General features: G+C 38.8%; 1 protein-coding gene across 8 annotated transcripts in view; it reads right to left on the bottom strand.

The window, feature by feature from the left end:
* NAV3 (neuron navigator 3) overlaps positions 1-16,212 on the bottom strand; it is a 902,555-nt gene that overhangs the window by 96,701 nt on the left and 789,642 nt on the right. For all 8 annotated transcript variants that reach the window (XR_015163426.1, XM_086398822.1, XM_086398818.1 and 5 more), the window contains 4 exons: positions 5,689-5,821; positions 4,753-5,023; positions 2,894-3,602; positions 426-914 (listed from right to left, as the gene is read on the bottom strand). Coding sequence is in view for 7 of the 8 variants with exons in the window: in XM_086398822.1 (XP_086254948.1) it covers positions 426-914; positions 2,894-3,602; positions 4,753-5,023; positions 5,689-5,821 (1,602 nt within the window). In the remaining variant the exon portion in view is untranslated. The remainder of the gene's footprint in view (positions 1-425; positions 915-2,893; positions 3,603-4,752; positions 5,024-5,688; positions 5,822-16,212) is intronic.

Genomic DNA, 16,212 nt, shown 5'->3' with positions numbered 1-16,212 from the left:
CTCTGAGCATAATTGTAGAATCCATTTAGATTTGATCTTTAAATATGCTTAAATCATCCTAAGAAGCTGTGTTGTCCTGGAGCTCAAGCTAAATCATTGCTGTGTCCTTGAGAAAACATCATTCAATACATAAAAACACGCTTTGAATTTTATTTAAATTGGCTAGTGGGTGTATATGTATGCATCATACCAAGAAACTAACTAATCCATTTTTTATGGATTCTTAATGGTTTTCACCTTCTGCAAATGTGGTAGTAACACCAAATAAAAGGCCCAGTATCAACAATCCGACATCCCTTTGCAAAGTGGCACTCTCACTGAAATTTAAAAAAAAAAACAAAACAAAACTGAATGCAGGGTAGGGGTAGGTACAGCGTGGGAAGGAGGGAGGTGAAGACTTCAGCAAGGCCTCCAGGAGAGCTCACCTTTCTGAGAGAGTAGATCTCACACTACCAGTTCTCATGAGCAGGCTCTGCACCTCGTGAGTGCCTGTGGTCAGTCCAGACAGGGAGCCATGGTGGCTGAGGGGGAGGTCAATGGACTCAGAGCTCGTATGGAGGCTAGTCATGGACTGGTAACTCGGAGTGTCCTTGCTGCCAGCAGAGGAACTGCTCAGATTGGCAGCCCACACGAGACCACCTGATGTGAAAGAGTGAACCGATGCTGGGCTGGACGCCAACGAGTGGCTTAAGCTTATAACGTCTGCAGTGAGGTCTGAGGGTTTATTGAAGAGAGGGCTGCTGCTGCCACTGAGCCCACCAGCACTGCCCAGGCTGCCCGTACCAGACGACGGCGACTCCAGACTGCCTTGCCGCGCTAGTGTGGTACTGGGACTGGACATTACAGAGGAGGATTTCACACCCTCAGTATTAGGTGCGGAGGCAGGTTTGCCACCTGCCTTGGCACCAAACAACCTAAAAGAAAAACAAATAACAACTTCAGTTGTTCCAAGAAACTAACATCCACATTGAATACTTAGGGTTATAGTACATAGAGCCAAGCGTGCTCTGGTGGATGGGCCACCGAGCACTTCCTGTCTCTATGTTAATGAACTTGATAAGCTTGACCTTCCTAATCTCTCTCTCATATTGCCATAGGGGTAAACTGGTACTGAGCTGCCATCCCATTGATGGGGCAACGTGGGCCACAGAGAAGGAAGGATAAGCCAAACATCAAAGTCCCTGGGGTCCGCAGTTAAGTGATCATGAGAGTTTTTTGCAAATTAAGTAGTTTGCATATACTTGCTGCCTATTTATAGAACCATTATAATGAAACAACTTCTACGCATTTGGTATATAATATTAAATTATTTTTCTTTTCTTTTTTTTTTTTCCTTCATGTTGTCGGCTTATTCAAAATCTAGAAGGAATGCTTAAGGCAAAGTTTAGGAGGCTGTGTTGTATGGCCGGGGGCCTAAGTGACTGTCAGAGAGGAGTTGGTTAGAAACAATATTGGATACTGTCGGCAACATGTCAGTATGTCTGCAGTTTCCCCAAGAAAGGCCAAAGGGTCAGATGTCAGTTGCCAGTGCTATTCCAATACATATTTATAATAGTGATTTGAAACGTGGTTGGTGCTAAATTAGATGTTGGAGTTTCTTCAGAAAACATTTTAGTTTTGTAAATGAAGCAGATGACATAATTGAATTTATGTAAATATGGAAATAAAGTGTGATATGAAAAATGACATAATGATCTCTAATTAAGTTGCAATGAAATCGTTATTTCCTATAGTGAAATATGATGAATAAGAGAAATTGTTTCATAGGTAATGGGCCACTGGAGGGCACTATTGGCTTTTACTTAAGCAACGGAAATATTTACTCTCACTACGAGTGATTACACTTTCCAATGAGAATCAACATTTCAAAACACCACTTCTTCAGGATTAATAAACAATCATGTATCTGAGATTACTGAAATGTAAAAGTAAATGTTTCAAGACACTCTATTTCCCAGATATCAAGGCTCTTGGTTTAGTCAGTATAATAAAAGCAAACATTAAAAACACTAAACATAATCATGTAATGGATTATAAATGGACTATAAATCATATTCTATCATTTCATAGATGAGGAAACAGACCCAGAATAATTTAACTGTATGTCCTAAATCTTTACCTGTATGTATTTTCCTGCCACTTAAAACACATCAGTATTTAAAAACGCTGATATTGGGAAGGAGAACTCCATTTACTGAATATCAAAGACAATCCCCATGCAGAAACCAAGTCCTATAGGTTATGCAAGTCATATCAATGAAAGCTGATGATGAGTTAGAAAACCTAGCACATTTCTTAGTTATAATCCTATACCAAGTATCTAAAGGTTTTCAAATTCTGTCAATCATATCATACCTTGACTTTCATTAAGATTTCAGGATATGGTGCTACATAAATTGATCCACTGTGATCCAGTACTGTATAAGGAACACAACTTCATCTATGTTCATGATTAGCATCAGCTCATTAAGAGCCAACAAGATAATAAACACTAGAAATGGATACCAATCGTCATAAAGATCTATTTTATTATTAACTGTGTAAAGATGAAAATCTATTACAAGCTACTATTTCATCACTCCCCCTAGGTACTACCATCTGCTTTTACTCACAAATGCTCTTTGTTTTGCTGTGACAATAGTGAACCTGCAAAGTTGGAGCATTTTTCAAAATGAGCAATATTTTTCCACTAGCTATTTATAGCATTGGCTTCTGAAAACCCATTGTACTCAGAAACTGACTAAGTGTAAGTTATATACATCATACACTGAGGCTATATACATATATATAAGCATGGAGGATACACATCTTCTATAGGACAGGCTATGGGACACACAAATATCCTAAGATAAAGCATTATATGTCGTCCCAGCACCATTTTACGCTTTCTTACCTTCGAAATGTTGGTGAGGCAATGTCAGGGTACTTGGACCCTGGCTGCCTGAGCCCTTGTGTCCCACAGGCACTAGCAGATGTGGGGCTGGACTTGGGGGAACCTGACAAAGAAACGCTCTCTGAATCTGAGACTGCAACCTTTTCTTTCTCCTTGTCTGTCTGGTTGACCGTGACGGGACTCGAGCGCCCTGAGCCGATCTTCGTGGGTTCTCTCAGTTTCGAGGTGGTGGCACCAGCTGACTTGCTGCTGACATTGGAATCGATACTGCTGGTGCTGGATCTGTGGCCACCTCGGCCGGGAATGCCACTGGTGCTGGATTTGGACGGGCGGGGCAAGCTGCGGTACTGCAGGGAGGTTTTGGTGCTAACGTGCAGCCCAACATCGTCCTGATTCTGTGACCCATCCAAGCTGGTTTTCCTCCCTGCGTTTGACTTCCCACCAATGGCAGCAGATTTGGGGATTTTACCCAGTGTGGCTGAGCCGCTTGTTATGGTGGCTCCACTGCTAGTGATCATAGCAGAGGACCCGACTCCACTTGGCTTCTTAAATCCAAAAGAGCCAGTGGCCGTTGATCTTCCAATGCCCGAGGGGGGCTTTTTCCCCTCATCTCCACTGCTCTTTCCTGCATCTGATGGAGATCTCTGTAGAGATGATCCTTTCAGGGGACTTTTTCCTTTCTCAGAAGCTTTGGCATCATCGGTTTTACCTAATGAGTGAGAAATATACACATTTATGTGCCTGCACATTGTGATTTCACAATATTTCTTTCAACAGAGTGTAAAATGTGAATACATCTGTGTGCGTGCTTAGTTGCTCAGTCGTGTCTGACTCTTTGCTACCCCATGGACTGTGGCCCACCAGGCTCCTCTGTCCATGGGATTTCCCAGGCAAGAATACTACAGTGAGTTGCTAGTTCCTACTTCAGGGGATCTTCCTGACCCAGGGGTCGAATTCACATCTGTGTCTCCTGCATTGGCAGGCAGATTCTTTACCACTGTACCACCTGGGAAGCCCAAATATATTTTTTTACTACTTAAATTCCTATTTATTATTTTGGCTCTAAATAGGCATGTATGCAATATATTCAGAAGATTAAGTACAAAGCTATAAAACTATGGCTGTTAGAGGAAAATGACTAGAGATCAAGGAGATAAAGTGAAAATGCCTATTTTGCTATGTATTATTGCCTTATAGTTTGCAATTCTCTTCCTTTATAAAGATAGCACTTAATCTCATCAAACTAAGTGCTTGAAAAAGTTCATCAGATGATTGTATTTGAAGTGTTCTGGTACATTAGTACCTCAGGTGGCACTATTTATATGAGGCACCATTTTAAAAATAGGGAGAGAGTCTTTAAAAAAAAAAGGATGGTACATTTGCAGAAATCTTTTACTCTATTTTTGCATCAAGTCTAATTTGGAAATAATGTTTCAAATCTCCAGCCTTCCAGCCCATTAGATTAGTGTGACTTTTCTTGCCTCTTAGAAGTGAAACATAGAGGGAGAGGTAACAAAAATATTTCAAATTTTATAGAAAATCATAATGAAAGCTATCTTATGTTTTTTAATAAGTTGGCTTCTTTTATTTCCACATGACCAGAAATGACTGTGGCAAAATAAAACACTCTCCCAACTGTGATGATACCCTCTAGAGGAAGCCTGGAGTGCTGTGTTCATGTGGATGCATACGATAAGGCATGTGAAATTTAGACAGAAAAGTATTTATATGGAGAAGTATAAGTATTATATAAATATAAACAATTGTATTTTTGATATAATTATGAAACACTGCTATTAAAGACGAGAAAGATCAAATGGAAACAATTTAGCTTAACAGCGGCCAGAAGACCAGCCTACCAGGTGTCTTGAGTGCACTGGTCCCAGTTTTCTGCCTGGAAGGCGCTCCTCCTTGGGCTGACATGCCTCTTCTCCAGGAGCCTGTCTGAGAAACAGCCAGGGAGGCTTTCTGCCCCGTCTTCTCAGGGTCTTCAGGAAGCCCAGAGGAAACGCCCTTCCACTTGCCACCCCCATCCCCATGGCTGTCAAAGTCCTCCTCGGGTTTTTTCAGCTCCTCGGTGCTCTCCCAAGGCTCATCTGTTGCAGATCGTTTCTCTGAATCTGTCTTCAGCTGTGAAGAAAATAGGACAGAAGAACTTTGTGCAGAAAAATCTATCAAGTGTGAATTGGGCCCTGGAATGTCCTTTCAGATAATTAGCTTAAAAAAAAAAAAAAAAAAGCAGCAGTGATTTGTATTTCAAAAGAACTCCAAAGATGCCTCTATTTTTATCTCTATGTTCATTTAAGTTTCATTAATTTGAGTCCTATAATTCTCACTTGCACATATTAAAGAATATCAGAAGAAATGTGTGCAGAAAACTTCAATTAAACACTCCAGAGAGGAAGGCATTTTCTATGTCAAATCTAACAAGGAAATGTAAGACAAGATAAAACTTAATTATCTAATATTCATTCTCGATTCACTATTCTCAAGAGATTCAGCGATGCATCTCAGAGGTCAATATAAAATGAATCACGAACTATCCAAAATTAGACAATTTAAATATCATTTTTGGATTCCTAAACAATTATATCAATATTATAAAGAAAGATATGCAATAGAAGGCTTTCTGGGTTAGACTGTAATCAATTGAAAAAATACATATACATACAAGCTGCCTCAGTTTAATGTAATTACTTCAGACTAAGAGGTTGTGCTATATTTTAATGCAATTTAACATAACTTGGGGAAAAATCTGGCAGAAGCACTGGAGACAGAAAGGAGGCAATTCTTACCTGAGTGTTCTTTCGGGACGGGACAGTGATGTTGGAGTAAGAGCTGACAGAGGACGTGGTGTTCAGGTCATCAGTGCTGATGTTATCCAGGGTGTCGCTGAGACCACTGCTCACGGAACTGCTGTCATCCCAGCTAAAGACAGGCAGTGGCAATGACTAAGCACAGGATGCACAACACAAATCACCCGTATTTCCACTTAACATGTATCACGTATTGGGAAAAGAATTCTTCTTTTTTTTTTAATCTTATGATGAAAAATACTCACTTTTCATTTTTGGAAAATCATACTGTTAAGAACTGAGCACAAATCTGAGAATAACCTTATCAAAGGTTTGCTAAGAATCAGTGCCTAGAGCAGATACAGGGGAAATGTTTATAAAACGAGTAAAAATAATGTTGAGAGCCGAAGAATTGATGCCTTTGAACTGTGGTGCTGGAGAAGACTCTTGAGAGTCCCACCCCAAATATTCACTGAAAGGACTGATGAAGCTGAAGCTTCAATACTTTGGCCACCTGATTTGAAGAATTGACTCATCGGAAAAGACCCTGATGCTGAGAAAGACTGAAGGCAGAAGGAGAAGGGGATGACAGAGAATGAGATAGTTGGATGGCATCACTGACTCAATGGACATGAGTTTGAGCAACTCCTGGAGACAGTGAAAGACATGGAAGCCAGGCATGCTGAAATCCATGAGGTTGCAACAAGTTGGACATGACTAAGCAACTGAACAACAACAAAAAATATTGCTATTAATACTGCAAAGCATCAGGAAAAAAAATAAACAAAAAACATTATACCCATAACCTTTGTTTTTCCCCGAGAAAGCAATCAGAAGTCATGTGGCATGTAAGAATCCATCCTTTGTGTTAAAAAAATAAGAAGAAACACAAGCACACAAAAACTGTGCTTTAGTCAAGGACCAGAAAATCATTGCTCACTCTTTCTCCTACCAATAACTACTTCCAATGATTTACCAAGTCTTGAAGATTGAGACTTATTTTATCATAGCATTCCTCTTGCAATATTTTAAGATTTCTGACCTGGACAACATACAATATTCTTTCATCTGGCCTTCCTGCCTTCAGTCCTTCTCAATAAACTTCACCTGGTAAACTTGGGTCAACGTTCAGAAGTTCACATCTAGCCATGTCACTCCCTAACTTAATACTCTTCAAAGACTTCTCTTTACCAAAGCTGTAGGTGACACTGTATAAAGCTCCTGCCCTTCAAGGTGCACAAAGTAATCATTTGGGGCATAAGGAAAGTATCTGAAATTCTGAATAAATCTGTTCTCAATTGAAAGAAGAATAAATAAAATAGGCTATATCAATATTCATGTGCAGACTACCATGGGAACCCTCACTCAGTCAACATGTCAGATGATGCAGAAGTCATGCAGGCTGACCAGGGTCACCTGATGAGAATGGGAACTCCAGAGAGTAAAGAGGTGAACCACGGCTCTCACTTACTGGCTGGTTTTCAGTCTCCTGTGAAATACTGCTGCTCACCTGCACTCTATTAATTGATTTGTGTAAACTAGGTACATATATCACATACAGACAAGAGTGAAGTCTCATAAAATAGACAAGTGACTTTAAAAAACCATCTGCAAGTAATCCACACAAAGAAGAGACTATGCATAGTGAAAGGACAAGCTAACTGCAAAGGAAGGGTAAACTGGTAACTTTTCCTACTCTGCTTTGTGTACTTTCTGAGTCACACCATACATGAAAAATAATAGGGATGGCTTGACATCATAGAGCAAACTGACTAGAAATGTAATTATCAAGAAGAAAATTTGAATTTATAGAAAATATACTTGTCCCTAGGTGAGCTACTGACAGCAGAAAACATGATGACCAAACACATTTATAAATCATATTATTACCAATAATAATTATATTTTTAATCACAGCAAAAGGGCATTTGGTTCCACTGTAGGAAATACCTGCCATTTGCGGCTGCTCTAATCTTTTGATTATCTTCCCCACATCTTATTTTGATAATTGCCCACATTAGGAGTCTTAGTTTCTCAAGACAGAATGTAAGAAACTCACATTTCCAGATTTCCTTATAGACAGATATGACACGTAACACAGGGCCTACACATGCACCCACAGTCACAAATGAGAAAAATAATCTTCTGGCAAACACAGTAGTAGTCATTCGATTTTTCTCTTATAAACACTGGCAGATATCTTGTCTCTAGTTCCAGGGTTCAGAGGTTCCTGGTAGAGGAAGATGTGATGCCCTAGATCTATGGTCAGCTAAAAGCCTGCGAAGAGCCTCATTATTCAATCACCTCAATTATTCCAACAGCCTTTTTATATCACTTCATTCCTTAAATTAGATAGAGTCTGTAGTTTGAAACTAAGAACTTCTATCAATAATTCATAATTTTAAAAATATTTCTTCTTTCACATATCCTCTAAATTTTTTAATGTTTATAAATGCTATCCAATACATATACTGGGTTTCCCAGGTGGCGCCAGTGGTAAAGAACCTACCTGCCAACGCAGGATACATAAGAGACGCGGGTTTGATCCCTGGGTCAGGAAGATCCCCTGAAGCAGGGCATGACAGCCCACTCCAGTATCTTTGCCTGGAGAATCCCATGGACAGAAGAGCCTAGTGGGCTACGGGCCGTAGGGTCGCAAAGAGTCGGACATGACTAAAGCAACTTAGCATAGCATAATACGTATATTCTCATAGGAATGTGTGCATATAATTATAAAATTTTAAATATACACACTTGAGCAACTACTTGTCTATTTAAGTAGTTATTTAATTAGATTAAGCAATTACTAGTTGCTATCTAATTAAGCAACTACTTATCAGATTCCTTTAAAAAACATATGGTTTTCCGGATTATATGGCCCTAGACTACTTCTTTGGAGAAGGCAATGGCACTTCACTCCAGCACTCTTGCCTGGAAAATCCCATGGATGGATGAGCCTGGTGGGCTACAGTCCATGGGGTCGCTAAGAGTCGGGCACGACTGAGCGACTTCACTTTCACTTCTCACTTTCATGCATTGGAGAAGGAAATGGCAACCCACTCCAGCGTTCTTGCCTGGAGAATCCCAGGGACGGGGGAGCCTGGTGGGCTGCCGTCTATGGGGTCGCACAGAGTTGGACATGACTGAAGCGACTTAGCAGCAGCAGCAGCAGACTACTTCTTCAGCTTAAACTCTCCATCCCCTGCCTGACTGTGTGCACTCTGACTTAGAGCTGCATTCAGTTCCTATCACCATCACATTGTTTGCAACTTCTGCCTTTGACCAAGTTACCCTTTGGCCTACTTGACTACCTCATACTTGCCTTATAAAGCAATTCGAGCAACTATCTTCAGGAAAAGCTAGGTAGCTTCCTCTCTGCATTGTCATCATACTGATGCACAGACTTAGAGGACTGGATGCAGCACACTGTTTTACAAATCTACAAAAATGTGTAGAAATGGATTCTTAGCCCATGAGTTTTCTGAGCACAGAACTGTGTGATAGTTTTCTTTGAATTTCTACTATTTGGCAATTTCTACTATAAGCCAATGACTGACGTAAATGTTGAATAAATTCTCATGTTTTATTCAGATTAAAAGACAGAAAATTACAGAGATAATCCTTCATACTCATATGAAATGGAGTTTTAAGAAATACTTATCACAATATATTAAGTACTCAAAGAAAATTAAACAAAAAGGAAATTTTACCTGTTTTAAAAATGAATCCTTTTAAGGTAACTATTTCTCTGGCAAGGAAGATAGAATCAATATTTCTAACCATAGCTTTCACCAACGTAAATCCTAGCATTTGCAATTCAAAGTTAAACGCAACAACTCTTAAGGAATTAAAAAAAAACACTTGTGTTTTAAAGCCATTTAAAGTCTCAAATGATCACAATGGCTTTGTGGTTAAAATAATATAAAGGAGAGAATCCAAAATAAGATATCAAGTTTCAATCTTGCAACAGAAAAATTAAAAAATATATCAAATTAAGAAATATCATAGACATGAACAATCTGAATTTATCTTGGTGTAATGGAAAGAACAATGGATTTCTAAAATTAAAGTTTTTCACGTGAGCCTTTATTAGAGGCACATAGCTAGTCTTGCTATTCTGATCTCCCTATCTCACAGGGTAGCATGGGAAGAAAATGAATCATTTATATGAACCATTTTATAATATTTTATACTTTACCATCTCCTCAAACTGCTTTACCTCCAAGATTTCAAATGCTGCAGTCTCATTTTTTGATCACAATCTTCCATACTTCTAGCATTCTACAATCTACTGATTCTTAATTTTTAAGACTATTTGATAGCTACTTCCTGTGTGGGCTTCCTTGGTGGCTCAGAGGGTAAACGTCTGCCCACAAAGCAGGAGACCTGAGTTCGATCCCTGGGTCAGGAAGATCCCCTGGAGAAGGAAATGGCAACCCACTCCAGTATTCTTGCCTGGAGAATCCCATGGATGGAGGAGCCTGGTATGCTACAGTCCACGGGGTCGCAAAGAGTCCGACATGACTGAGCAACTTCACTTTCACACTTTCACTTTTCCTGTTGTCTACTTTTAATGGCCTTCTCGTGTTTTTTAAGCCACTGATCTCTTTACTGAATGATGCAGGATCCAAAGATGCTGGAACAAAAGGACTGCTAAAGTGAGAAGTACTCTATTCTAGCTCTTGCCACCATACTGGTCTTCCATACCTGTCTTGACTCTGTTAATTAAACATGTTTTCCCTATTACTACTTTGGAAAATGACAACAAAGTCAATTAATGAGAATGACTAATATAAAAATATTATTATATATTTGTATAATATATAATAATATAGATTCAAATTACCTAACCTCAGGTGATTTCTCAGCTGAGGTTAGATTTCTCACTTAGAAATTCTGCCTAATCCAAAAGTGATTTTCTTCAGATTCCAATGATAAAGCTTTGTTTCTCTCTTCTTTGGATCTCAAGATCTTCCTCCTAGTATTTTAGTGAAACTGATTTCACAAAGGTCAATAAATCCATGGACTGAGTGCTTACTGTGTGTCTTACTCTTCTAAATACTTAATGCTGCTGCTAAGTCGCTTCAGTCGTGTCTGACCCTGAGCAACCCCATAGATGGCAGCCCACCAGGCTCCTCTGTCCCTGGGATTCTCCAGGCAATGACACTGGAGTGGGTTGCTATTTCCTTCTCCAAAATACTTAATATATATTATCTAATCCCCAAATGAAGCCAAAAGACAGACATTATATAGATAAAGGGGTTCAGGTAGTTTGAATGATGGAGCTGGGATGTGAACTCAGGAATTTTGCCCTAAAACTTGGTCAGCACTTCTCTCCCTTGCCTCCCATCTTCTCACCCCTTGTATCTTGAAATACACCAGTGATGAGCCTTTAGAGGCTTTTTGCAAAGTCCCCCAGTCAACAGAACCCTTTACTTTTCTCTTCTTTGTGATTCCTTCAAATTCTTCAAAATTCAGAACTTAATCTTAAATCACCTTAGAGATTCTTTCTTGGAAATTTCTTAGTCTCGCACAACTTCAATATCACCTCCATGATGACGATACTCAAGTTTACATCTCTAATTCGGACTTCTTTCTTGATTAATTGATCAGCCTTTCCAGCCTTCCTCTGAACAGTTTCTCAAGGATGTCCTATTCACATCTCAAATGCAGTCTACCTAGATCCCATCATTTCTCTTTAAAAATTCTTCTCCCTTTCAGTTACTGCCTACCTGTTCATCCTTCTTCAAAATATTACTGCTAGTATCTCTCTTCTCTCACCTGGATTCACTATTAATCAAGTTGTTTCTTATCCTCCAAAGTCTATCTCAGTTACAGGTGGCATGGCCCTCCCTGCATTCTGTATTACCAGTCTGTATACTCCTTCCATAAGAGCTTTTAGTAAGAATCTGCTCTTATTCATTAAATGATTAATAAATTATAGCTCCTCTCCTTTGAAGAACTCACTGTGTATTGCGGAGGGCAAACATAAACAGACCATTACAATACAAAATGGCAAGGGTTGTAATAGAGATGAATGGTAAATATGTGGCAGAACAACACCCCTACCACTCATTGGAAGAGTTCAAGCATTTCTTGCAGACAGGGATACAGCATGATCAGAGGAAATAAATGTTAATCACTGTATTAAAGCATGTTTCGCTTGTTATGCCACTATTTTGGTGTTTTCCCATCTTCTTGGTCATAATCTGGATTACCTGACGTCAGAGACTGTGTGACATTTATCTTCATAATTCTAGCATATAACATGGTGTCAACCATTGAACAGATGATTAGTTGATGTTTGTTAAATAAATGAAACAGTTTTACTTTTGAGAATACTGCTTCTATCCAATAATGTTAAGTTAGACTAAATGCAATAATAAATGTAGAGTTTGAGGAAAAAAAATGTGTTCAACATATTTCTTTGCTAAGTAATCTTAAAGGAATACCTTTTGATTGATGACAACATGATTTTCCTCATCCTAAGGTTCTGTGTTTTGATTTTCATCTTTGGTTTATTAGAACCAGAATTCTCCCTAGGTAGGATGCAATTAATCTTGTTTATTATGGCATATTTACTTAAGTGAAAAACTCCATAGAAAATAGCCTTTTTTAACTGACAAAAATGTTAATTTACTCAAATAATTAGCTCCAAGTAATATGTCTCAAACTCAATATATTTTCATTATTTCATTTTAATTTCATTAAGATGTTCTAAGAATTCCTGACTATATTTTTTGTTTATAAAAGAGCAAGTCTTATCTCCTCCAAGTTACAGATCTATTGCTCTGCTATGCTTTTCTCAACAAACTAGGACAGTTAAAAAAAAAAATACAAATCTGAGTATCTTATACACATAGTTTGCATTTACACATTGAGTTATTTCCAGTTTTAAAATACTATGAATAAAGCTGTCAAGAACATTCACATACACTCCATTTATGTGACATTCTAGAAAAGGCAAAACTACAGATATGTAGGACAAATCAGTGACTGCCAGTGGATAGGAGTATGGGAAGATCTGTGGTGTCTGTTACCTGACTTGATGCATATGTCAAAATTCTGAACTATATAAAAATATTATTGTATGTAAAGTTTTTAAAAAGTAGCTAATTAATCTGCTGGTAAATCACAATTTGGATATACACTAGATTACTAATCATTCTAAGAAGAAAGTGACTCTTTTGGCATGTCTTTAATATTTATACTTTTAAATTTTATTTATTTATTTGGCTGCTCTGGGTCTTAGTTGTAGCGTGTGGGATCTAGCTCCCTGACCAGGGACTGAACCTGGGCCCCCTGCACTGGGAGCTCAGAGTCTCAGCCACTGGACCACCAGCGAAGTCCCAATATTTATACTTTTAAAGATTAATTATTGACTATGCCAAAGCCTTTGACTGTGTGGATCACAACAAACTATGGAACATTCTTAAAGAGATGGGAATACCAGACCACCTGACCTGCCTCTTAAGAAATCTGTATGCAAGTCAAGAAGCAACAGTTAGAAATGGACATGGAACAACAGACTGGTTCCAAAAGGGAAAGGAGTACGTCAAGGCTGTATATTGTCACCCTGCTTATTTAACTTCTATGCAGAGTACATCATGAGAAATGCTGGGCTGGATGAAGGACAAGCTGGAATCAAGATTGCCAGGAGAATATCAATAACCTCAGATATGCAGATGACACCATCCTTATGGCAGAAAGTGAAGAAGAACTAAAGAGCCGCTTGATGAAAGTGAAAGAGGAGAGTGAAAAAGTTGGCTTAAAGCTCAACATTCAGAAAACTAAGATCATGGCATCTGGTCCCATCAGTTCATGGCAAATAGATGGGGAAACACAGGAAACAGTGGCTGACTTTATTTTTGGGGGGGCTCCAAAATCAGTGCAGATGGTGACTGCAGCCATGAAATTAAAAGACACTTGCCCTTTGGGAGAAAAACTATGACCAACCTAGGCATATTAAAAAGCAGAGACATTACTTTGCCAGCAAAGATCTGTCTCGTCAAAGCTATGGTTCTTCCAGTGGTCATGTATGGATGTGAGAGTTGGACTTTGAAGAAAGCTGAGCGCCGAAGAATTGATGCTTTTGAACTGTGGTGTTGGAGAAGACTCTTGAGAGTCCCTTGGACTGCAAGGAGATCCAACCAGCCCATCCTAAAGGAAATCAGTCCTGAATATTCATTGGAAGGACTGATGCTGAAACTCCAATACTTTGCCCACCTGATGTGATGAACTGACTCATTGGAAAAGACCCTGATGCTGGGGAAGATTGAAGGCGGGAGGAGAAAGGAACAACAGAGGATGAGATGATAAGATGGCATCACTGACTCAATGGACATGGGTTTGAGAAACTCCAGGAGTTGGTGATGACAGGGAGGCCTGGTGTGTTGCAGTTCATGGGGTTTCGAAGAGTCGGACACGACTGAGTGACTGAACTGAACTGAATAACTCAATGAAGCTGGGGATCTATTTTATTTATTTGGCTATGCATTTGTGGCTCTGACACTCATGTTCACCCCTGGATTTATACTGAGAAGCAAATATATGTGGTATATATTCATAATCTTTTTTTTATTTTTTGCTTTTTATGTTGAAGAATTCTGAAATATTAAGTAAATAAATTTTAAAGTAATTTTACAGATATAAAACTAATTTCAGGGAAAAATGCTAGTGCTGTTGGTCAGTAATTTTTCAACACACACCTGCATGATAAGCAAATCCATCATTTTTACACATGATTTAAACAAAGTTGCTGCTGCTGCTGCTGCTGCTAAGTCGCTTCAGTCATGTTTGACTCTGTGCGACCCCATAGATGGCAGCCCACCAGGCTCCCCTGTCCCTGGGATTGTCCAGGCAAGAACACTGGAGTGGGTTGCCATCCATTTCCTTCTCTAATGCATGAAAGCGAAAAGTGAAAGTGAAGTCGCTCAGTCGTGTCCAACTCTTAGCGACCCCATGGACTGCAGCCTACCAGGCTCCTCCGTCCATGGGATTTTCCAGGCAAGAGTACTGGGGTGCCGTTGCCTTCTCCGGCCATTGGTAAATAACATAGATAACATAATAAAGTGTTCACTCCAGTGCTTGAGTCTGGAGACATCTCACACATACAGTCCAATACACTAGTTGCATTTAGGCTCTGCAGACACAGACAAGTGTGGAGATTCCCATTTATTCCCTGAGTGTCTATTATAAAAAGAGGATTTTTTAGTTATAAGTGAGGTGGCAAAAACAGAAAAAACGTAGAGGCTAGAAGAAAAGGGAAACATTACATGGGTATGTCAGATGTCCAAGTTAAAAATCTCCTGAAATAGTCATACTGAGAAAAATAGGCTGCTTTCTTCCAACCTAAATATAATATATGATAAAGTAGAAATATCTGATATATGAAAAATAATAATATATGATAAAGTACAAGTTTTAAGGATTTTACTATATATTTCTTAAGACAAGTAATTTCTTCATGAAAATAAAAGAGGAGTCTCTGAAGTTATCTGTAAGACAACTGGGTGAAAACTTCTGGATATGCTTTCTGTTTCTAAGGCAAAAGTAAATAAGAAAATAAAGGTACCACTTAAAACTCTATCACATTCTGGGATAGCTTTGTTTTCCACTTCCACTGTTTATGCTAATTTACATAATATACATAAAAAGATAACAGTCATCTCAAAAATATTTAGACACAATGATCTTTGCAATAATAATCTTAAAAATACTGACAATCAACTGTTGAGGCTTTGCAGTTTGGTACTAATATGTTAAGTCAATGATCTTTTCCTCAAAACTAAATGTGCATAAAACCATTTAGACCTATTCCATACATTTTCTTTTTTTAAATCAGCAGCACAATGTACTACCTGCCACATTGAGCACTGCAACCACTGAAGTGTAAATTCTACATTACTTCAGGGTCATTGGAAGAAAGCAATGGCGTGTATCTCAACAATGATTCATTCAGCATTTCCCCCGAAAAATATTTTATTGCCAAGAAAAAAAGAATGAGGCATTAAAAAAGATTTTATTATTGGAGAAACCTAAGTATATAATAACATCAATATACTAAACACAGTTTTATGTTTAAAGTAGTCCTTTCAACCTATAAAATGAACATGGTCTTCATTGAGTTTTTTAAAAAATGTCCTACTTTCCAAGGTATTCTGTCCTTCCACTGCTCATTAACTCTGCAGTGGAGTACAAGCAACTGGTTTATAATCCAGTTGAACTGTCATTTCCTCTATGAACGCTTCTAGGATTTCCAAGGACACATTAACTCTTCCCTGTCTGTATTTACTACCAGTGCGCTTCTACGGTCCTGTAATTTATCTGCTTGCAATGTAGGTACAGCCACAGGACTGTGGTTGAGGGCAAAGAGAGTGGCTTTTCTCGTAGTTTCAGTGTTCAGACTGGCATCTGGCCCATGATAGGTTCTTAATGTTTGTGGGATAAATCGTGAGTGAAAAAAAATGTTGCCAGACACGACTGAACGACTTAGCAGCAGCAGCCCATAGCAGTAAACAAAGA

This window comes from Bos grunniens, chromosome 5, assembly GCF_055505025.1.
Source record: "Bos grunniens cultivar Pamir isolate PY7600 chromosome 5, Bosgru_T2T1.0, whole genome shotgun sequence".
Lineage (NCBI taxonomy): Eukaryota > Metazoa > Chordata > Mammalia > Artiodactyla > Bovidae > Bos > Bos grunniens.
Note: the sequence above shows the minus strand (reverse complement) of the source record. Positions and strands in the feature narration are given on the sequence as shown.